The following is a 24022-nucleotide window of genomic DNA, read 5'->3' as shown; positions in this document are numbered from 1 at the left end:
TAATGGTTTTCCATTTTTGTAATTAAAAACATTATGAATCTACAGTTCATGTTTAGTAATATTTTCCCTTCTCCCTGACCTTTTTTTTTTTTTTTACATCTTTACTGGAGTATGATTGCTTTGCAATAGTGTGTTAGTTTCTGCTGTATAACGAAGTGAATCAGCTATACACATACATATATCCCCATATCCCCTTCCTCTTGCGTCTCCCTCCCTCCCACCCTCCCTATCCCACCCCTCTAGGTGGTCACAGAGCACCGAGCTGATCTCCCTGTGCCATGCGGCTGCTTCCCACTAGCTATCTATTTTATATTTGGTCGTGTATATATGTCCCTGACCATTTTTATTAAATTATATCATGAGTTTCTCACTTTGTTTTTCTTCCCTGTGGATTACACCACCTCAAAAACCACTTAGTACTTCAGACAAGTGCCTACCATGATCATCATCATCAGGACTCTCGCTGTTTTGTAATCCTTCAGTGAGGGGAATCTTGATTATCAAGTAAACGGTGTAGAGCAGATCTTAAACTTCCTTATGCTAACCAGCACCGCTTGTGCGTTCCACCAAGTCAGAGCAAGTCAGTGGGACGGGGTTATGGAGGTACAGAGCCCATTTCCAGATCTTTTTTTTTTGAGGGATCCCTATGGAATCTAGGTATTGTATCTTATATACGTTGACCATTCCAGAATCTTTCTCCCATAACATTCATGGCAATCAACCAGAACTATGTCTATAGGTCACAATATTCTAGTATAAACAAAAGACGGGAATGCTTTCAGGGCCTCCTAGCTTGGTCCCTTCACATCTTCTGACAAACTGCCTGACAGTGACTCCTCTTCCTTTGTTCTGTAACAAAGAGGGTAGCCTCAAAGAACATCAGGTAAAGTGGAGTTTTAAAGTTCACGATCTGATTATTTTAAGGATTTTTATACCCTTTTACCAAACATGAGGACTGTCTGGTATCTGGATAAGTGTTATTGGCTTATTTCTGATTTTCATTTTCTCAGGATACACTTGGAAAAACAATTAAGCCATTAATTCTAGTTTTGGGTGTTATAATCCAAAAGCAAGAATTTGAGTAACAGAATGTATGTTTTTATGTAGTCCAAACAAACTCCTTTTAAAGTTTATGAGATTACAGAGAACTCAGGATACAATATACAGAAAGTGTAAGCTTTCTGTAAAAATTGAAACTTCTTAGATTACATTTAATAGAAGCATGAAGCTTATCAAGAATAATGAGTGATAACTTGAAAGGAGAAAAGTAATAACTATAGAGTTGTGTTTTTTGAATACAATAAGAAGTCAAATCTCTAAGCAAGAATATCTAAATGTTTTATTCAAGGGTTACTAAGAAATTATTAAGCATTTTACAGTGTTATCCATTTCCAACATTTTTATTTTATGTTAGATTCATACCTTGAAAGCTAGCAACACATTTAAAATTTACAGCTATATGTAAACATTATTGATAATTTTGCTTTTATGCCAGTATATCTGGAAGCATTAATGTGATTTTTGTATGGGTTTCTACAGAGGCATATGAAACAATGTAAAATTTATTTGTTTCTTTCACCCTGATTTTGTAGTAATAGTTTAGTCTCATTGAAAACAATATTTAGCATCTTCTTTAAAACTCTAAGTTCTTTATAAATATTACTGCTATTATAAGAATAATATTTTACCTGATAAATATGAAGAGAAAGTAATATTTTATATATAGCATAACTAATACTATTTTTCTTCTAGGTGTGATTTCTTACACAGAATATCTTTTTCTTTTATGTATTTTAACAAGTAAGTATACTCATTAAATCTATTTCTGGATACAGTTTTCTTTCTCAAGCATAATCTTGGGAAATAAATCTTTTTTAAATTAATTAATTTATTTTTTGCTGCATTGGGTCTTCGTTGCTGCACGTGGGCTTTCTCTAGTTGTGGCGAGCAGGCGCTACTCTTTGTTGCGGTGTGTGGGCTTATTGCGGTGGCTTCTCTCGTTGCGGAGCACGAGCTCTAGGCACATGGGCTTCAGTAGTTGTGGCGCACGAGCTCTAGAGCACAGGCTCAGTAGTTGTGGTGCACGGGCTTAGTTGCTCTGAGGCATGTGGGATCATCACGGACCAGGGCTCGAACCTGTGACCCCTGCATTGAAAATCAGTTTAGGTCTATCCAGGCTGTTTTGCAAAATTCATGTCTAACTGGCAGTGGAAAATGCTAAGCACAGTACTATCAAGGGTCAAAACCATAAATATTATTATGGCTTATGGTGCAGTAAATAAAATGCTCATAAATTATACACTTAATATCCTATATCAATCCCTGTGGTTGGATCTACATGGGAGCCTAAAGGTCAGGATGTGTAGTGATTTGTAAATTTCCTGCTACACTCATTCATTCAAATCACATTTTCTGCAAGACTAGTGTGAAAGAATGAGTCCTTTAACTAGTAAGTCTATAAGAAGACCCATCATACATCCTACAACAGCTTTATTATTATCTTCCTCTCATATACAGCAATTCTTATGAAGTACATGAAGGGTTTACTAAGGTGTTCAGTTAAATTTTGTTGCATTTAATGGAGGAACTTACATGCTATAGTTCACAGTGCTCCAGTCACCTGACCTTTTTATTCCCTGAATTCTCACCTCAGGAATTCGTACTTTCTGCTCCCTCTACCATCAGTGCTTTTACTAAAGATCCTCAGGATAGTAAAAATCATTCAGGTTTCCTTTGAAATATGAAGACTTAGAGAAGGCTTACTTGACCATTCTCCCTAAAATAACTCCCTCTTCCATCTCTCCCCTTTTATCCCTTTACAATGTTTTATTTTCTTCATAGTACTTGAACTATTCGAAAGTGTTTGTTTACTGGTTTACATGTTTTTGTCTCTCTCCCCACAGTTGAATGCAAGGTCCACGATGGCAAAGATTTTATCTTTTCACATGGTAGCCTCTCAGAAAATAATTGGCAAATGAATGAAGAAAGGAGTGAAATAAAAGAATGTGGCTAGTGGAATTTCCAATTGTGGAGATTTATGGAGATGTGTGGAAACAAGAACATCAATAAAATTGTGTCATTAGAAACCAATCTTAAAATTCCTATACTTCTGTAATTAGAAAATTCACAGCCACTGTGTTATTTCTGAATTTAGTAATGGATGCTGTTATGTTGGAGTTCTGTTGCAGGAAATTTGGGGTGTGTGTGTGTGTGTGTGTGTGCTCGCACACATGTGTATTTCAAAAATTGTATATTTTTTTCTTGCTTTTTTCCTCCTGGCTCAAAGTCATTTAAAATGTTGGTGCTGAAGAAAAGCAAGTATTGTGCAGTTAGTTATAGGACAGCCTGAGGTTGTCACAGAGTGGAAAGCCATTCTGATGATTTCAGTCCAGTCAGTGATGAATGCCACTGTGGAAAGTAGAGGAGTGGGTGCCAAGGAGTGTCTCAGAGACTTGTTTTAAAGTTATCTTGTTAGCAGAACAACTTTAGATGCAAAATTAGAAGTTATAAGTGCCTGGACCAGCAGAGTGATGGGTCCGAGTAAAACAAAACTGGTGAGGAAAGCCACTTGTTGAGCTGGGACAGGGTTGGTTTAAGCATGTTGGAAAAAACACAGATAGTGGTTTTTGCTTACTACAGAAAGGGTAGGATCTTTGGATGCTGTGAATCTTCATTTGGAGTTCAGGACCCATCTTAGAAACTACTAAGAGTTTGAATTGAAAAGTTATGGGTGTCGTTTAGATTAGAACCAAGAAAAATGTGAAAAGAGGGCTGGCAGGAAGTGGGCTAGATAATCTATGTTACCTGTCCATAGTTTTCTCCCCTTTACTTTTTATTACTTTAACTTAATATTCCCTTCCAAGTAATGCTGGTGAGGACTTCTTTCTATGTGTCTTCAGATATTTTTAAAGCTTAAATCTTGGTTATCAGAGATGGTGTAACTTTTTATTTCTTTCTCAAGCAAATGATAATGAAAATAAGTCTAGATTCCTAAAATACGTGCAAAAAAATGAACTTCCATAAAAGACTGGCTTTCATTTCCATTATTTTCAGAGACAGCTATTACCCGTTAAGAAAGTAGAGCTGTGTGCTTTGTTTTTGCCGGGTTCACGGTTTCACAACAGGTAGTGGCAAGTGTATCTGTGAGAGGTCCTTTTTAAACTTTTTGCCAGTCATCTTAAAAGAGAAGGTCAGATGTTTTGAAAAAGGCATGTACACTGAGCTCCTTTTTGAAGGATACGTTCAAGTTTTCTTCTGTCCAGGTTTTCTTCTTTATGCCTTAGAAGTGAAAAGAGAAGAAGGATTGAATCTCATTATAGGGTTCATACAATTAAGGCAGTTCGTAATGTGTGAAAGTCTGATTTTCTCAGAAAAGGAGTTGTTCCTTGTATTTGGGGAGAATTAAGTATTCAAGCTCTCTTTATATTTCTGTATTTGAAGCCTCTAGAAGTTCAAACCCAAATATGTAATCTCTCATGCTTGACATTTTTTCGCAGGTTATTTCCATTATAATTTTCCCAAGATTTTAGACTGCTCCATTGTGTCATATTCTTATTTTTCCTTCTGTTCTAAGTAGCTGACATATTGAAAATACTTCAGATGTGATGAGCTGATATTTTCCTTTTAAACAAACTGACAGACTTTGGATAAGAAAGAAATATTTATCTTTGGAAGGAAGGTAGTCAAATTTTACTGTCAGTGCTATGCAACAGGTATCACACAAGTAGATTTAAAGTGTATTATCAATTGTGTTACTAAGTGTGCTAATTTATGAAGCAGAAATATATATACTTACATGTAGCTTTTATTATATTTAAATAATAACATGTTGCTTTTAATTTCTTGGTTAAAGAAAGTATTTCTGTATAGAATGTGAATAATTGTTTACAACTAATGTGGATTTTTTTACTTTAAAAACATTTTTTCATTTCACAAATACTTTTCCTGTTCTTTTCTGGCAGAGCCACATGCAGGTTTTAGAATAGCTTTCAACATGTTTGACACCGATGGCAATGAGATGGTAGATAAAAAGGAGTTTTTGGTGGTATGTATATTACAAGCTACATTTTATCAATAATTAAACATTGCTTACTTATATTTTTATGTTTTGCATTATTTAGAATACCGTTGTAGAAAAAAGAGTGAAAATTTTATGTTTTCACTTTAATTTAATAAAGTATATACTCATGTACTTTATTTTGAATGATTTTGGTTTTTTGCTGTATTAGGTCTTTGTTACTGAATGCAGGATATTTCGTTGTGGCGCGCAGGCTTCTCTCTAGTTGTGGCGTGTGGGTTTTCTCTTTGCTAATTGTGTCACGGGCTCCAGAGCACGTGGGCTCTGTAGTTTGTGGCACATGGGCTCTCGAGTTGAGGCCTCCGAGCTCAGTAGTTGTGGTGCATGGGCTTAGTTGCCCCGCGGCATGTGGGATCTTAGTTCCTTCACCAGGGATCGAACCCACATCGCCTGCATTGCAAGGCAGATTCTTTACCACTGGACCACCAGGGAAGTCCCTATTTTGCATGATTTTTACACTATAAAAAAATAAATTATATTCAGTGTATAAAGATGCTTATAGCTGTTTACACATCTTCTGGAAGTTTGAAATGTGTCAGATGTTTTCCACTGGGTGGGTGACAAGCAATCCTGAGGTGTTATGCATGCTCAGTCTCTATCATATCAGCCACCCAATCACAGACAGCTCTTTGCCACAGGAACTCCCCTTCCTTCTCATTAAAGGATTTACGATTTTTCTTTCTCCTTTTCTCTTCCACTCATTGCTGCCTTGTATTCCAGTCTTAGCCCAATTTCCTACTCCCTTCTCCTGTCTTTGACCAGGGGCTGATCTCCAGTGGAGGGTAAGAGTGTTCTTGGTATTTGTCCTTCAGCCTTTCTCACCCGACTGGTCCCGTGTCGGTGCTGGTCTGACAGCATCATCAGCTGCTCTCTCATCTTACCACCCCCACCTTCCAGAATTTTTCCATTGCTTTTTACCCCTGTGTCCTTTATCTACTTCTGTGACCAAATGCCTATTCTGTTTTTCTCCAAAACGGAGATTAACATTAGTTTACTCCTTCCAGTAACAACCTCTACCCTTAGCATTTATGTTTAACTCAATATTTACCTCTACTCTCCTAGTGAAAAGAGAAGGGAAAAATAACATAAATAGCCATTTAATTTTCTATTTTTCCTGTGTATCGAGCCAATAAAAATTCCTTGGAAAACCTCTTAAATAGCTTAGTATTTTCTTCAGAGGCTGGCGCATAGAAGAGAAACTATGCAGTCATTCTTTTCCATGGTAGGAAAGAGAAGAGAGAGAAATCCTCATCAAAAGCTAATTAGCCATTAAAAAGGAAGCAAGCTAACTAATATTGCGATCCATCAAAAGGCTTAATCTAATACCCATGTGGCCCTTGCCTGCATACAGTGCCTGAGCAGGTCACTGGAGCTGGAACCACGAAGGGTCCCTCACTGCAGTGCTTTTCAGGATACGGGGGAGGCGAGAGGTTTCAGCTTCATTGCAGTAGATCGAGAGATGCACGTACACCCTAAAATGAACAGGCTTAGTTTACTATAGTTCTGTCATGACAGTGTACAACTGTATTTTAGGACTTTCACAATGGACCTAGTAATCTAAATAATTTTCAATAAACTTTCTATGACAGCAGTGCCAAGTTCCACCCCACTGTCTTAAAGATTAACTTTTGGAACTCAGTTCATTGGAAGTTGCCTGTCTTTCGGAATCTTGTCTGTTTGTGGAGATGGGAGGTGAAAACATTCATGCAGAATTTCTATTTATTTCCACTGTACACTCTTACAAAAGTTGCCCTTGCTTTAAAGGGGTGGTCTCCTCTGCAGTGGCTGTGTACTAATAGTTTTTTGTTTGTTGTTTGTTTGTAAACAGCAAAGAGTTTGGAAGTAGAGGTGGAGTTGGGCAAAGTTATATGTAGAGGTCTAAAATCTGCGGTCCTCCTGCCTATTTATGAAGTGATTATTAATAACCTTGCAAAAAATAAAAACTCTTTTCACTAAGAAAAAGTGTGGAAATAAATTTATGTGTTAATAAAATCATTTACATTTTGTACTGTATATTTTAATTGTTATTTCATATCTTGGGAGGTAACACATTTTGACTTTCAACTATAGCCATACAAAGTGAAGTAAAGAGTTGAGATAACTGTTCAAATTACACAGACAAGAGCAATGACCTTGTCAGAAAACTGATATAGAGACAGGATTAGGCTTCCATTTGTAAAATAGGATTTTAAAGAGGAAATAATGCCTTGTATAATGGTAGCTAACATTTATTGAGAAGTTAACTGTGTGACAGGCAATGTGCTAAGTAATTACTTGTAATATTTACTCTGTACAACATTATTTTTATAAGACCTATCGATTATACCTCAGTAAAGCTGGAAAAAAATGCTGCCCTAAGAGATTCTGTAAGATATTATCTTCATGTTCCTGATATGGAAAACAAGCCTTAAATAATTAGACTAACTTGCTCAAGGGCTTATACATGGAGAGCCCATGTTCCTACCACAATGATCAGTTACCTGAAAGAGACCTTAGAGGTCGTCTAGCCCATCTACATTTCATATAGGAGCAAATTGGAGCCCAGCGAGGGTTGAATGACCTGTCCCCCATTATAAAATTAGTGTATGACAGAAGATGGGCTCAAGCCCAGACCCCTGAGTTCCGGTCCAATGTCCTTTATCCCTCAGTAGGCTTCATCTCTTTTTATGTATATGCCGCAGGCTCCACATCTTTGTCTTAGAGATAAAGTAAAACTATTTAATAGATCCTTTGGTACTGGGTTGCCTTTTTCTCAGGAAAAACATTGATATCAGAAAATATATTTATACTAGTTTTAATGATCTTGGTATATGAAGCTAACTATTTTCTTTCTTTTTAGAATATACCTAGCACAGGGTGTTAGGTAGGTACCCAGAAACTCTTGTTGGATATTTGATTTTTGATTGTTTTTTTTTTTTTCAGCTTCAAGAAATATTCAGGAAAAAAAATGAAAAGAGAGAAACTAAAGGAGATGAAGAAAAGCGTGCAATGCTGGTAAGAATAATTTATAATACTTTCAGGGGGGCTTTCTAGGCAAGAATTATTTTATTCATGTTGAGAAACAATAATTAAAGCCTGTAACTTTGGACCTGTCCCTTTCTTGAAAACTTTCTGAAGTTCTTATGTAGAAAAATTGCTTCAGTATTTATATGCTTTGATATCAATATTTATATCAAGTATTGATATTAAACATCTGTATCCATAATCACATTCATTAAATCATTTTCATCTGTATTGTTGTTATCCATGAGATTTGAAGGGTATATCATATAATAGATTAATACAGATCATTATGCATGTAAAAATTTAAAGGTGAATTGCAAAGATTTAATTATACCTGTGAGTAAATTTAGTAATGCTATAACAATATGAATGTTGAAGCAAAAACAAGGAAATAATATGTTTTTTTGCATTCATAGAAATATATATTATAGATTCTTCTTCTGGTAAGAGTAATGTTTTCATCTTATTCTGAAGGTAGAGTTAAGCAACATTTCCCTCCATTTTCCTACTAGTTTTCTTTTTTGCTTGTCCCAAGTATTTCAGCCTGACAACAACCCAGGTTCACATAATAAAAATAACACGCAGATACTGAGACCTTAGTATCAGACACTGTACTAGGTGCTTTGCATGCGTTTTCTTATTTACTCTACCCAGCAGTTCCCTTATTATCTGTAATTATAGATGAGAAAACTGACAGTTGGAAAGGTTAAGTATCTTGTCCAAAATTCCATAGCTATTAAATGGCAAAACCAACATTTGAACCCATGGCTGGCCAGCTCCAAAACCTGCCCTTTTACCCACTGTATCATATTTCTTCCTCTGGTACTTAGATAGCAGAAACATGGTGAATTTTGTTGGCATGTAAATGATAATTGTTTAATTTGCAAATTCATGGCCCTGTGAAATAGTTTAATTGGTCTATCTGGAATTCAAATAATTAACTTCAAAGAACTGCAGCATTTTTTATTATTCTCGTTGTTATAAGGATATGTATTAGGTTTTCTTTAAACATGGGTTATCTGTAGCAGATGGGTGTCATATTCAGTCCCAGTAGATTTTCGAAGTATGTATTTATACTAATAAAAGCAGATTATCAGGATTATGAATATATATTATTTCTTAGGATATTTGACTATGATATATTTGTCAGTATTTGTTGAATCACCCCCAGTAGACTAATTATGGAAGACACTTATATCAATAGAAGACACTGTCTATAGATAATATACTAAAAGAGTAAACAGTTATTTTAATTTTGATGGATTACCCCCAATTGACTGGATAGGCAAGTTGTTAATAAAATATCATTAAGGAGGTTGAATTATGTTAATGAATCTTTTGGTAAACCTCAGTGATAAAGTAGATAGTATTTCAATGGATACAAATTTAACTGTTTATTTATACTAATTCCAGAAAGGACTTAATGGATCTTCCAGTAAAGTCACAATCCTATTCTAATCATTAACATTTACTAAAATACCTAAGTCGAATAACAAAGGGAGAGAGGAAAGGGAATAATAATAGCAGACAACCCACATTGGGAAAAGCTACAGTGTCAGCACAAAAGCGTCATTGCAGCCCAGGTAAAGTAAATTTAATACTGATGATTTAATGCAAATAATAGTGATGTAGTAAAACTTCATTAAATTGGATTACTTAGGGAAAGTCTATCTGAATTATGAAATCTAAATTATATCAGCATACCCTAAATTGTATTAGTTTACATGAGTATACGTAGATCAATGAAGCATTCTGTAGCAGATATATGGGGAAGGAGACCTGATTTAAAGAACAGATAAAAATAACTTATAAGTAGTATATAACTTATTTATGTGTAAAGGAATGCTTGCTAAAGGCACTGATCTCCATGGGTACCTCAGAGGTGTTTATCTTACATAGCTTACAATTAGTGGCTCCTGAAATCTCATTTACAGAATTTAGCTCTCAGAACTATTTCTTAAAACAATTCAGAAATAATCTTTAGTACAACCTCTGAACTAAACAACACTCTAGGACAATACAGCTCTCTCCAAATATTTGTTACTGTGTTTAACAATAATAATTAGTGGTAACTTATTGTTAATAGTTGTCACATTTTAAATAATGCATATCTGAACTGATGAGATATTTGAGTTTTGAAGCAATTGAATTTAGCTTATAGTGAAAATATATAGATTACATTAGGGAGACAGTGTAGCACAGGCTCAAGAGCCAGGTTTTCCGGGTTTGACTATTAGCTCTGCCATTCATTACCTGGGGGACCTTGAACCAGGTCCTTAAATTTCTCTGTGCCGCAGTTTCTTCATTTGTACGAGAATAGGAGTAATAAGCACATGTGATTGTTATGGGGGTTAAATGAGCTAAAACATGTAGCCACTTAACAGTGTATGGAATATAATGAATACTCAAACAGATTAGCTAATCGTGAAACACGAAATTCTCTTTTAATTAGTAGAACGATACAGCTACTTTAAACTGAATATTACATACCCAAATCAAAATTTTAGCACGACTAAATTGTAAAATATTTACATACCAAAATTAACTATGCTTCAGAAAGAAAGAGGGAAATGAACATAAAATTTCTTGGGACACTTATTATGTGCTAAGCTCTGTACTATATCCATTATAAATGTTACTCTCATTTAGTCCTCATTACACTTCTCTGAGGTAAGTATCATACCTTTTTACAGATGAGAAAACCATCTTAGAGAGGTTTGTTAACTTGCCTGAGGTCATGGCACTAAACAGGAGCAGAACAAGATGCCACTGTAGGTCTCATACCATTCCCACCACCATACTGCTGCATCTAGATTTCCCCCTTATCCCACATGGAATCGCTGAAGCATGTCTCAGTAAAACTGCATACTTTGGAGGAACATGTTTTACTCAAAGCAGTAGTTCTATCAAAAAGTTAAAATGAAAGTGGTTGAAATGAGCACAAGTTCATTTAATGTTTAATTATATGAGATTTAAAAAACTTTGCTACTCATCTTTAACATTTATCCCACTTGTACTGTGTTTATGCTGTATATAGAATGTAGCATAATGATTTGCCCTTCCTAATTGATTATTTTGTCATCTTTTTCTTTTTTTCTTTTGCTATACTTGGGTTCATTCTGAAATGTGACACTTCATTTGGCCCTTTGTGCTCTATGTCAGCGTCTTCAACTTTATGGATACCATTCTCCTACTAATAGTGTATGTACAATACTTTAAATGTTCTTTATGTAAATAGTCCTCACCTGTTTTACTTGATAATGCTATTTCTCTGTATAAAGCCAGATCTGTTACTGAGCATGTTTAGGAATTTATCGAATACAATAATGTGCAACCAGGCCAAAAATTTTTATTTCCTTCCTAGATTTATGAGGAGACTAAAACTAACAGAGCAATTGTATATCTTTAGCTTTAGATTAGAATAAGGGAAAGGTGAGTGAAACAACCAAAAACTCTGGTAGAATAATTGAAATTTTATATTTTTCAGTGGTATTTGAAGAGTTAAATACAATTTATGGAGCAGATTCTCAGGCTATGCTCTTGCAGGACACAGGTATTTTAAGAACTGGATCTGTCCATCTGATATACAGTCTTTTCTTAATTCTAATAAAGAAGATATTAATGGATAACTTTTCTTACTTTTCCGTATTTCTCCCAAATTTTTTTCTAAAACCTTTGATGCCTGCCTTCTGCCTATGGTCTATACAAAAGTCTGGTGTAAGACGACACTTGATATGTTTGATATATCACTCTATCACATGTTACTTCTCAAAAAGGATTATGATCTTCAGACTCACCTTTTCCTGAAAAAGTTGGGAGTTCCTGCAAGTGATCTTCCAACTGTACTCTTCTCACACTACGCTTTCCTTCTTTCCTTTCTCCTGGAAAGTCAGAGCTTGTTGGTTAGCCCAGCTACTACACAACTAAGAGTAGGCCATGGCCCCTTTTGAATGTAAACATGCACAGTCCATTTGATTTCCCCAAGGATCCTTAAGTCACTTAGAAGGATCCCTCAAATTATACAAATTACACCTGAGAGAAGCTCTTGAATTCAGGGTGACTGACTCAGAATTGTCCTGCTGAAAGTGTTCCAGTTATAGTGTAAACTCTAGGTGTGTTGCCTCCTATATTGTATATTTAATAAAAATTCCAAACTATGAAAACTAATTCTGTTCTAGATTTAAGTATACACTGAAGGCTGATTCAGCATAAGGTAAACCTAAGATACCTTGTCTAAGTCACAAGGAATGGACCTAGAATGGGTTGCAAAACAAGCCAAGTCCATGGGAACCTTATGACTGACTAATTGTTTTGATCCCTTACGAGATACTTTAAATTTTTTCTGCAAAATTCACTACTGTTTTCCATGAAATAAAGTCTACCATTTTCTTAAAATTTTTAAAAGATTCCTCTGTTAATTATTTCAAAAATATATAAGAATGTATAAGACGAAAATCTCATAGACTCTAATGCCATATGCCCTGTGAAACTTAATAAATGTTAATAATAATTATGACTTTTAAATTTATTTTTCTAACCTAATATGTCATTGCATGAATCATTTTTCCAACTGTGGCAATTTATATTTTTCTTTTAAACTCATAAATTTCATACAGGTGACAAATGGTTTTTTAAAAAATACATTTCAGAGTAATATTATTAAAAGGAAATAGGTACTAATATAGCTCTAGTTTAAGCTACATATGCAAATTGTAGTCACTTAGACATTAAGAGAATAATGCTGAGAACCAGATTTAAATTACGTATTTCATTTATATTATGCTTACTTATGTAATAGGAAGGTAATTTACATTTTGTTGTGATAATACATATATATTTTATTTTACTGAAGGCATCTTTGTTTTTCATCTAAGAATGTAAAATACATATTTTAAAGTGATATAACTCGATGTCATTTTTTTATCCCCAGTCTTAAATGTATTACATGATGTTTCAACTCCCTTAGTTTAGTTGGCTATATAAACTGCCTTTTTTTCATATAATAGGAAAATTTTTGCTTAGAAAGGAATGATTATTTTCAAAAAAAATGCAAGCAAACAAGGAAGATTTATTTAAAATTAAAAAAAATTCAGACAACCTGAACATTTATATGAAATATCATTGATGTATGTTTTCACAAATATATTAGTATAACGTTATGAATTAACAGGCAGTTTTCTGCTAGTTTCCAGAATTGTAGATCAACTGGAGCGATAAAGGATCTAATTTGAGTGTAGTTCGTGGAGCTGAATGTAACCTAAGATTCTATCTTTAGGAAGAAGTTCCTTCAGGAAAGGCAGGGCCTCTGGATTTTACTATAGAGACAGAGATTCTGTGGCCTCTGTAGTAACCTGTTCCAAAAGTTAATCACCCTTACAGTAGGTTCTGCCTGTATTCTGTCAAATTATTCCTTGCTGCAGTGTAAGATTGAACATACTTTTTTGTATCCTGGAAGATAGTTACCTTACAGCCTTTTCTCTTCCAAACAACCCTGATTCTTTTCATATTTCTCATATAGTCAGCTCTTGATTATCTTACTACGGTAATGAAAAGAAACATAAAACATTCAAAAGAATAAATAATGCAAAAGTCAAGTATATTTGACTTTGACATACCTTATATTTTACAAATTTTTTAAAGATTATCTTTATTACCCAAATTTCATTGTAGTCAAAAAATATAGCAATTTTTATATAATTTTTTGACATGGGTTGAACTTGTTTTATGGACTAAAACAATGTCAATATTCATAAATGATCTGTGTTTGAAAAGAATGTGTATTCTTCAATTTCGGGTACAGGGTTGTAATATATATATGACCAAACATATTAATTGTATTTTTAAATCTCTATCATTGCTAATGTTTTTTTCTGCTGTTCTGTCAAATAGTGTGTTAAATTACACATTACAATGCTAGACTTGTTAATTTCTACTTATAATTCTGGTTTTATTTTATATATTTCAAAGCCTTCTTATTACTTGTATAAGAATATAGATTACTTAAGTCGTCTTAGCAAGTTAAATCTTTGATTATATACTATCCCTAGATCTCTAGAAATGTGTTTGTGTTAAAAATCTATTTTATTGTCAAAATAAATATACTACGTTTGTTTTTATTAACATGTTACTTTCCATTTTGTGTTTTTTATTGTCTATTTTTACCTCTAGTGATAATGAAGCTTTCCCTGATTTTTTTATTTTTTATTTTTTTATTTTTTTTATTTTTGGCTGCGTTGGGTCTTCATTGCTGTGCCTGGGCTTTCTCTAGTTGCAGCGAGTGGGGACCACTCCTCGTTGCAGTGCGTGGGCTTCCCATTGCGTTGGCTTCTCCTGTTGCAGAGCACGGGCCCTAGGTGCGCAGCCTTCAGTAGTTGTGGCACGTGGGCTCAGCAGCTGTGGCTCACGGGCTCCAGAGCGCAGGCTCAGTAGTTGTGGCGCAGGGGCTTAGTTTCTCCGCGGCATGTGGGATTCTCCCGGACCAGGGCTCGAACCTGTGCCCCCTGCACTGGCAGGCGGACTCCCAACCACTGCGCCACCAGGGAAGCCCCTCCCTGATTTTTTAAATATGTATTTTAGTTCAGAAATATACTGCTGATAGAACGTAAATATAAAAACAAAAAACAATAAAAGTTTAATTACTATATAATATAGATCAAGAAATAAAACATTGCCTTTGCCGTACCCCAGAAGCCCCTTCATGTGTCTCCAATCATAATCCCTTCTTCTCCTTCAAAAGATAACCACAATCAAGACTTTTTATGTCAATTATTTCTTTGCTTTGCTTTGAGGTTTTATGACCTACTTATATGTATCCTAAACAATATAGTTTAGTTTTGCCCGTTTTTGATCTTCATATAAATGGGATCATATTAAATGAGTTTTTCTATGTGTTGCTCCTTTGACTCATCATGATTGGCAGCTTCATCTGCGTTATTGTATCTGGTCCTAGTTCATTCACTTTTATTGCTATAAGCAGCAGTGCTCAAACGTTTTGGTCTCAGGACCCCTTTACATTGTTGAAGATTATTGAGAGTCCAAAAGAGCTTTTGTTTATGTTGGTTATATTCATCTATTTTTGCCATATAAAAACTAAAAAAATTATAAATATTAATACATTTAAAAATAATTTTTAAAACTCTCATGTTACCATAAACATTTTTTATGAAAGATAATGTCAAAAATATTGTGAGGAAAGTGGTATTTTTACATTCTTTGTAAATCTCTTTAATGTCTGACTTAGTAGAAGACCGCGGGTTTCTCATACATGCTTCTGTATTCAATCTGTTGCAGTATATTGTTTTGGCAACAAATACTATCAATTGTTTCCCTTGAAGCAACAGGCTCACTTGGTTCATCTTCCAAAAAGATGCCTGCCACATACCAAAGTCTAAATAACCATAGTTTGTGTATCTGTTGTTCTTTCAAGTAAAAGTGATGGTTCATGAAAAAAGTGGCTAGTCTACCTTGCAACACAAACCACCGCATAGATGTTTTTTCTCAAGGCAACCATAGTACTTCATTAGACAGAAGTGCTTTATGCATGCTTCCCTTCACACCGAATGTTAAAAAGATGTGTGCTCAAAGGTTAAATTAACACAATTATGAGTTTTATTCTTCAGCAAGTACATTCTTAAGTGAAACTTTTTTTTTAAATATGAGTATATGACTGAAGAATGTGACAACTTCTGAAGAATGTAATGACTTTGGTCTTTGGTGCTGTCATTGTACTAAGGCTTCAGCAATTTTACCCACCATTGCTTTTGTACCAGTCAACACAGTACAAAAGGCAAATAATGTGTTTAAGATGCTTTAAGATACATCTATATTATGTTTTGTCCAGTATTTTTCAGTTATTCTCAGTGAGAAGATTGGCACTGTTTGTTCTAGTCTGTCATTACTAGAAGCCTGGTTTATCATTTACAACCTCTCATTTTCCTTATATTTTGGATGTGTCTTTTTTAAAAGTATATTTTGTGTATTTTATCGGTTCCTTTTTATCTGGATTGATAATATATGCTTTTTAATTGGAAAATTCAGTCAATTTACATTACTGTGATTACTAACTTATTTGGATTTATTTTAGCCATTCTATATACTGTTTTTTTTTCTCTTTTCTTACTTTCTTTTACCTGGGTTACCTGGTAAAAAAGGTAACCCTGGCATTACCTGGGTTTATTTTGAGTTTAGAAGACATTCACTATATTTCTTTTCTTTGTGTAGTTATTTTTGAAATTTTAATAAGACTAGATTAGGCCATATCTTTATTCTCTTTCTCAAAAATAGAGTTTAAAAGTTCTTTAATACTGTTCTTTCCTCTCCTGGCATGGGTACTTAAAGTTGAATAATGTTTGCCCTTGTCTTTTTTTAATCCCACAAGTTAGACTTATAAAATATGTATCATTCATGTTTGTTTCAAATTACTTATATATTTGCTCTTCTTTACTCAGTATTTCCCTCTTTAATCTCACCCCTTCCTAAATCTCATAATCTTATACTCACAAAGTATATCCTCAAGTGATCTTCTAATAAATTTTTTTAAAAACCCTCTCTCTGGAAATCTCTTTTTTTCCCTTTATTTTTTTCTAGTTTATTGAGATATAATTGACATATAACATGGTATCAGCTTATGGTGTACAACATAATTTGATATATGTACTTATCACAAAATACCACAATAAGTTGAGTTGACATCCATCCCCTCACATAGTTACAATTTTTTTTCTTGTGATGAAAACTTTAAGACCTATTTTCTTAGCAACTCCTAGCATACAGCACAGTCTTATTAACTGTAGTCACCATGCTTTACATTACATCCCCAAGACTTACCTATCTTATAACTGGTAGTTCGTACCTTTTTACCTCCTTCACCCCTTTCCCTACCACCATCATTCCCACCTGCCTCTGGCAACCACCAACCAGCCTCTTCTGTTTCTGTGGATTCGTTTGTTTGGTTTAATTGAGATAGAATTGGCATATAACATTATATTAGTTTCAGGTGTATAATATAATGATTCGATATATGTTTACATGCTGTTATTTTGAAAGAATTTTACTATATATATTATTATGGGTTGACACTTATTCTCAGCACATTGTGGTATCATCCCAGTCTTCTGGCTTCTATTGCTGGAAATGAAAAGTCAACCCTGGGTCTAATTATCATTCTTTTGTAGGCAATCTGTTTTCTTTCTGGGTGCTTTTAAGATTCTGTTTGCCTTTGGTATTCTACAGTTTTATCACAGTCTATCTCTCTTTTTGCTTGTATCTATCATGAAATGTATTGGGCTTCTTAAATATGAGGATTGTTTGCTTTCATTATTTCTTGACTATCCACTGCCAATATGTCTCTGAATATTGCCTCTTTCCCATTTTCCCTAATATTACTTTCTAGAGCTTTGATAGATATTCATGTTTTAATGTCTCTTAACTCCTCTTTAATTTGCCATATTTTTTATCTTTTCACACTGCATTCTGTATACTTTATTCATATTATCTTCAAGTTCACTGATTTTCTCTCTAGCTATATATAATATGATATTAAATTTCAGTGGTTCATTTTTCGTTTCTAGAAGTTTTATTTGGTTCTTTTTTCTAATCAGCCTAATAATTTTTGGTAGTCCCTTTTTCCTAAAAAGTCCTGTCAAATACAACTTCATCTTCTTTAAACTTATTAAACTTATTTTGTATTCCATATCTAATAATTTCAATATATGGAGCCTGCAGCTCTGGTTCTATTGTTTGTTGTTTCTGCTGGTTCCTACTTATGGTGGCTTACGTTCTTTTACGTTTAGTAATTTCCTATTATGAGCACGTATTTGTTGGAATGCATCTGTGTGGATTCTGTAAGGGCTGGGTTAAGGGTGTGTTTTTCCTGGGAAGACTTGTGTGTGCATGTTTGTTTCTGTGATACATTGCAGGTACCTGCAGTCCCATGTAACTTTAAATTACAATTCTCGGGTTATGGTTTCTCAGGCCACACTTGTCATAGTGGGGACAGATTATAAAGATGTAGTTTTCTTTTGTTTGTTTATATTTTTCTGTGTTTTTAAATATCACTAATAGCAAAGACAGTTTACCACCTGATTCTATGGGCTAATATTTTGGGATTTTTTTCCTAGTTTGCCTAACCTCTGCGTGTAGCCTTTCTCAGACCCTTACTTTATATATAGGGTATTTACCTGTCTGCACATGGACCACTTTAGGGAGCCTCTGTTCTGCTTACCACAGTGATGGAGTCCCATCTCTAAATCGGTCTTTTTTCCCCTAACTTCCTTTTTCTTCCTTCCTTCTATCTTCCCTTTCTCCCTTATTTTACTTCCTTCCTTCTTTCCTTCTGTCTTTGCTTGAGCTGCTATAACAAAAGTACCTTAAAATGGGTGGCTTATAACGAATAATCATTTTTCATAGTTCTGAGAGCTGGGAAGTCCAAGATCACCAAACCAGCAGATTCATTGTGGCAGCTGATGAGGGCCTGCTTCCTGGTTCATAGGTGGCACCTTCACACTGTGTCCTCACATGGTGGAAGGGGGCAAGGGAGCTCTCTCAGACCCCTTTTCTAAGAGCACTAATCCCATCCATGAAGGCTCTGCCCTCATGACCTAATCACCTCCCAGAGGCCCCACCTCCTCCTAATACCATCACCGTGGGGGTTAGGATTCCAGTATATGAACTTTTCACACTATGGCTCCCTCCTTCCTCCCTCTCTTGCTCTTTTCCTTCCTTCCTCCCTCCCTCCCTCCCTCCTTCCCTTTTCTATGCTCAGAACATACATTTTTTCCTATAGAGATCCGTGTCAATATAGTTTGTCAAACCAATTTTATCCCTTCATATGTTGTAAGTATGAATAATGTCATCACAGTCTGTGTGGGTGGGGTAGGGATGAGGGTGACCAGGGTTTGGAAGTAGGGGAGAGGCCTGGCTTCACCAAGCAAGTCACTCCTGTTACCCTCCTAATAATAGTGTAGTGAGCCTTATTTTCTAGTTAGGTTGGTTTAGCAGTCCTTTTCTTGACCATATACTGCCTTTCTATGTTACAGTTTAAAAATATATCCACATTCAAAATATTTAGATAACTTTGCAGAGTATTTAATCTAGTTACCATTTATTGAGGTTCTGCTATATCTGTGTAAAAGAAAATGAACCGTGTTAGTGCTACACTCAGTTAATTTTACTTGGTTACAGCTTATTTAGTTGCTAAAGGGGGTGACGAGTAGATTCTCTGCCACATTGCTACATTTACACTTATGGTAATAAATACATCTATGTTATATAAGTGATTCCTGCTTAATAATACTTTATTATTAACATTTTATTAAGTTTATTAAAATATGGGCAGTAGGCAGTGTTTTCTAGTTCATAATAATGAATTAAAACACAGATCTTTGAAATAATTCCCAGATGCTTATAATTTTATTAGTGGCACTGGACTTTTGAAAACTAACACACACACAAAAATAAGAGTTCTCTCATCATCAGCCGCTCCCTCCTGAATTCATCGTGCAGCATTTTCTTCTCACAATAACCCAAAGAAGACCAAGCCTGAGAATCTGTGAAACCTTCCCTGGTAAATCCTGAGAGAAACCACATTTAACTATTTTTGTTTATAGAGACCCAAGTTAAGCTTGTAGTTCTACATTTCACGTAAAGATTAGACTACACTTCTTAATTCTGATATCGCCTGCTTTAGACTAGCCTGTACCGAGATAGAAGCTAGTGCTCTGTCCTTGGAATAGATCAGAAAGTACCTGATCTATTTACAAGAGACACCAAATCCCTGATCAGCTTTGAGTGGTTTGCCTTAAACTTGCATATTTTTTTGTGACAAGTTTTCGATTAATTTAAATTTACTTTCTCTAAAGTATGGATATGGTCATTTTGATTCTTTGATGCACTAACATAATATATGCTAACCAACAATGATTCATTTTTAAATTAAGCTGAATTTTTATAGGTTGCTATAAAATTACCAAAATCTTCTCCAAATAAATTTACTTCACACAAGGTGTGAATAAAATTTTTATTTCACACTTTCTTAGAAGTTATGTATGTTTCATTAGAAGGGCATGGGGCAGGGGTGAAGAATGTGATTCTTATTGACAAAGCCACATTGTACTTAGAAATAGTGGTTATATACCATTACACCTTTGAAAATGCCCTGGGTTTACCAGTGATGTAATATGATACAGCTGTGTGCAGCAGAAAACAAAAAAGGTAAGCTAATGTGTTTTCTTTTCAAGGTTGGCTAGAAGAGATTTAAACTGTATAAATTATCATTGTTTCTGACTATTCTTTAGATTTCAGTTGTGCTTCTTAAAACTTCTACAGGTACTTAAAACAGATGCTGAGGAACTTGTCTCCAGAAGCTATTGGGATACACTGAGACGTAATACAAGCCAAGCACTCTTTTCAGACCTCGCAGAGGTATAATTAAACCTCAACCAGGTCCTTGTACTATTTGCCATTTTCTTAATCTAGTCCTCATTTCATTTTCGAGTCATAGCAATGAAACCAAAAATATATTTTATATTTTCTCTTCTTCTCCAGTAAAGCAGTAATTCCTGTATATAAATTGGTATATTTGAATATGTCAACTGTGCTGGCAGGGGCGGCAAGGTCACCTGTAATAGCCCATGGTAAATCCACTCGCTTCTTGTAGAAAACACGACTTTCCAACTTAATTAAAAGGAAATACTGTTCTTTTTCACTTAAAGGTCACTTTCAGGAAATTTGAAAATACTATTTTTATAGTTTCACTGAATCTTTTAACCTTATAATTTGCAATGTTACATGAAGTGCTGTAACTTCTAACTTGGTAAAAGATAGATAATGCTTTAGAGTTATGGTAGATTTTAAATCAAATTTCCTAACATTAATAGCGAGTGGCTTACCAAGGGTGGGCATGGGGGAGGTGTGCTAACAGCTGTCAGTCAGGGAAGGGAGGACATTTTACCTTGACATTGGTTAGGATTGCCAGTGTGTGGAAAATTAAAAGTAGACTGACCATTATATCATGCACTATTGTTTTCGAATTCCGTAGAGACACATACCTTTTTGCTGCACTCAGGTGGACTGTTCCCACCACCCCACTCTCATTATGGCACTGTTAATAGGGATTTGTCACTTTAAAAGATGGGCTATGTCTTGTAGATTAAATACTTTTCTATGTTCCCTATTAAGAATTTTCAAGAACTTTTTTAGAGATGGCTGTCTGGCTTACCACAAAGGACTTTTCAGTAAATACCAAGAGATGTATTTTTTCATTATCTTTTTCTCTTGAAAGTTGGCTTCTCGTTTCTTTTTCTAAAGTTTGACTTAAAAGTTATACTTAAAAATATCTAGAGAAGTAAACTGGAATGAATTCTGTTACCCACATAGTGTTACTCAGTGGACACCTCTAGAGCAGGGCAAACACTTGTAAATGTTAATTTTGTCACTTGTGCACAATTTTAAAGTCCTAAAACAAATAAATAAAGCATTCTGCCCTACATATAATCTGTCTGTGATATGTAAATATGATGTAATTATGACCAGCAATTATTAATCTTTAAAAATTACCTTTCAAATTTTAGCTATTTTTAGTCATAAAGTGCTAGTAGATAGTCCATTTACACATATTTTAGAAGTGCTTAATTCTGTAATCATTTATGTAGGCATATAGTAGTCAGTGCCTAAAAGTAAGAGCAATGGGGGACACTAGTCCTTAGAGTCCCTACAAGCCTGCTGTGCCCAGCTTCAAATTAGCAGTCGTGTCCTGCTGTCTCTTCCCACCATAGGCTGTCCACCTCTCAGCCTCCAACTGATCTTCAATCCCATTGAACTCTGCTAGAAATTCTCACAGTTAGGCACAACCTGCTTATTATATGTCAAATTTAATTTAAATCTTGGTAATGTCAGAAGACCAGTCAGCTCTTACACATACTCAAAGATCTTTTATAAGATTTGCTTAAGATCTTTTGAAGATGTTTATTGCTCCATCTGATGTGTGCTGGAGCTGGCTTTTACAGCTTCCCAGAGCTAGTTCTGCACATCTCTTCCCAACTCAGCATTCCATGACATTCCGTTGGTACCTTCAGATTGACCATGCTAGGCATGTTACTACCGTAGACATTGGCAAACACTACAAATCAGGCTTTTTTATTTTCCTAGAGAGCCAGTTCACTAGCACACCATTAACTGTAATCAATCCACACTATAATCATAAGCTGCTAAATCAATTAGTGAATTGACTCAAACATCGTGAAAATAAATTTGATGGAGAGAAGTGCAAAGAAAAAGAAGAAAAGAAAACAAAACTTATATTGTGTTTCCAAGTAAAATAATTATTGGGGGATCATCTCTGTTACTGCCCTCCCACATTAGAGAAGATAATTGAGAATTAGCTGTAGTTAAATTACAACTCATTATAATTCCTTATAGGTTACTACTGATGCCAGTGAAACATTGAATTGTTTATACTGTCAGTACTTCAGGATTTGAATTAGTTCAGAAAGAAAGCGTAGAAATCTATTTGTATTTCTTTGTTTCTCTTATATTTAAAATGTAAATATTGAGATAAAGCAGTTCTCTTTACATAATGTAGGTAAATTTGAGATTAGCCTCTCATATTCTTATTCCAAAGCTATTTCTAACCATAAATTTTTTTTCAGTGATAGTAAAACCATGTTATAATGAAAATTTGAATACCACAGCTGATACCACTTTCTAACCAAAATAATAGATAATAAATTCATAGTACAATATGTCTATCATGCAGCTATTGAATACAGTCTGAGTACCAGAATTACAAAAACTGTTTTGAGCTTTACAGATGCACTTTAAATTTTTTTCTTATCTGCTTTAAACTTTACTAACCCTTAATAAGTTTCAGTAGGTTATTTAAAACCTTCCTAACAAATCAAGAGTTTGACGATTTCCTCCAGCCCATGAGTAGAGCTTGATAAGATTATTATCATATAGTAATCAATAAAAATATATTAAAAGAATTAAAACTCTTTAATAGCTTGATATATTTTTATTTTATGCAAGTTTTAAAATTTGTTTATTCCATTTTTGGTGAAATCATTTAAAATAATTTTTAATCAAAACAAAGTTAGATAATGTCCGCTCATGGGGTTCTTTTGTGGCTTTTTCTCGCTTTGTTAATGAAAACACCTGAATTCATTTTATTTTAACAATGAGCACAAGAATCAAAGGGATAAAGTCTCTATTTTTGTCTCAACTCTCCTGTGATTTAAGTTATATAACACTGTTAGGATACCAAGGACACTGGTATAGTTTTCAGTGACTCCCAACAGTACTCCGTTTCACTGAATGGGGGGAAAAGGTTTTCACCATTTCCATTTTCTAATTTTTCTCTCTAATGTCAAACTGTTGTTTATGCCTCTGTGGGTCTGGATTATCTGGATAAGAGCAACCTAAGTCTAATAAGATTTTGATGATGAAAGACTGTAAATGAAGATTTGCTCTGCTCGATGGGCATGAGGAAAACTGGCCGAATGAGGTCATTATTTAAAACCTGTGTAAAGCAAAGCCACCTCATTTCAGTGTATTATGTCTCGAGGTAAGGAACATGACAACACTAGAGGAAGACATTCCATAATTATGTTATCAGGGCTCTCTAACTTTTGGTGTTCCTGTATCCTCTCATTTTAAGGCATTTTTTAGATCTATATAACATATGTGTATAATTTCAATAACACAAAAGAAGAGTATACCATGTAAAAATATTTTTTTGCGTTAAGCTCCAACATTATTTTCTGTCTTGTCTAGTCCTTTTACAACTTCTTGGAATATACTGATTTGTCAGAAATAAATAATAATAGCTAACACTTATTGAACATTTACAATATGCCAGTTATAGTGCTGACTAATGTGAGTTTTCTAATCCTCACAACAACCCTTTAGGGTAAGTACTGTTGTTGTTCCTGAGGATAATTATATCCT

At 34.6% G+C, this 24022-nt stretch overlaps 1 protein-coding gene across 7 annotated transcripts in view; it reads left to right on the top strand.

Annotated features, from left to right (window-relative positions):
- MICU3 (mitochondrial calcium uptake family member 3) overlaps window positions 1–24022 on the top strand; it is an 87704-nt gene that overhangs the window by 42838 nt on the left and 20844 nt on the right. For 6 of the 7 annotated variants that reach the window (XR_012329021.1, XR_012329022.1, XM_019921639.3 and 3 more), the window contains 5 exons: window positions 1753–1800; window positions 4962–5044; window positions 8000–8071; window positions 11243–11281; window positions 20405–20500. Coding sequence is in view for 5 of the 7 variants with exons in the window: in XM_019921639.3 (XP_019777198.1) it covers window positions 1753–1800; window positions 4962–5044; window positions 8000–8071; window positions 11243–11281; window positions 20405–20500 (338 nt within the window). In the remaining 2 variants the exon portion in view is untranslated. The remainder of the gene's footprint in view (window positions 1–1752; window positions 1801–4961; window positions 5045–7999; window positions 8072–11242; window positions 11282–20404; window positions 20501–24022) is intronic. The other variant, XM_073798720.1, reaches the window with a different exon arrangement.

Source organism: Tursiops truncatus, chromosome 21 (genome assembly GCF_011762595.2).
Source record: "Tursiops truncatus isolate mTurTru1 chromosome 21, mTurTru1.mat.Y, whole genome shotgun sequence".
Classification (NCBI taxonomy): domain Eukaryota; kingdom Metazoa; phylum Chordata; class Mammalia; order Artiodactyla; family Delphinidae; genus Tursiops; species Tursiops truncatus.
This window is presented reverse-complemented; position numbering and strand designations above follow the sequence as displayed.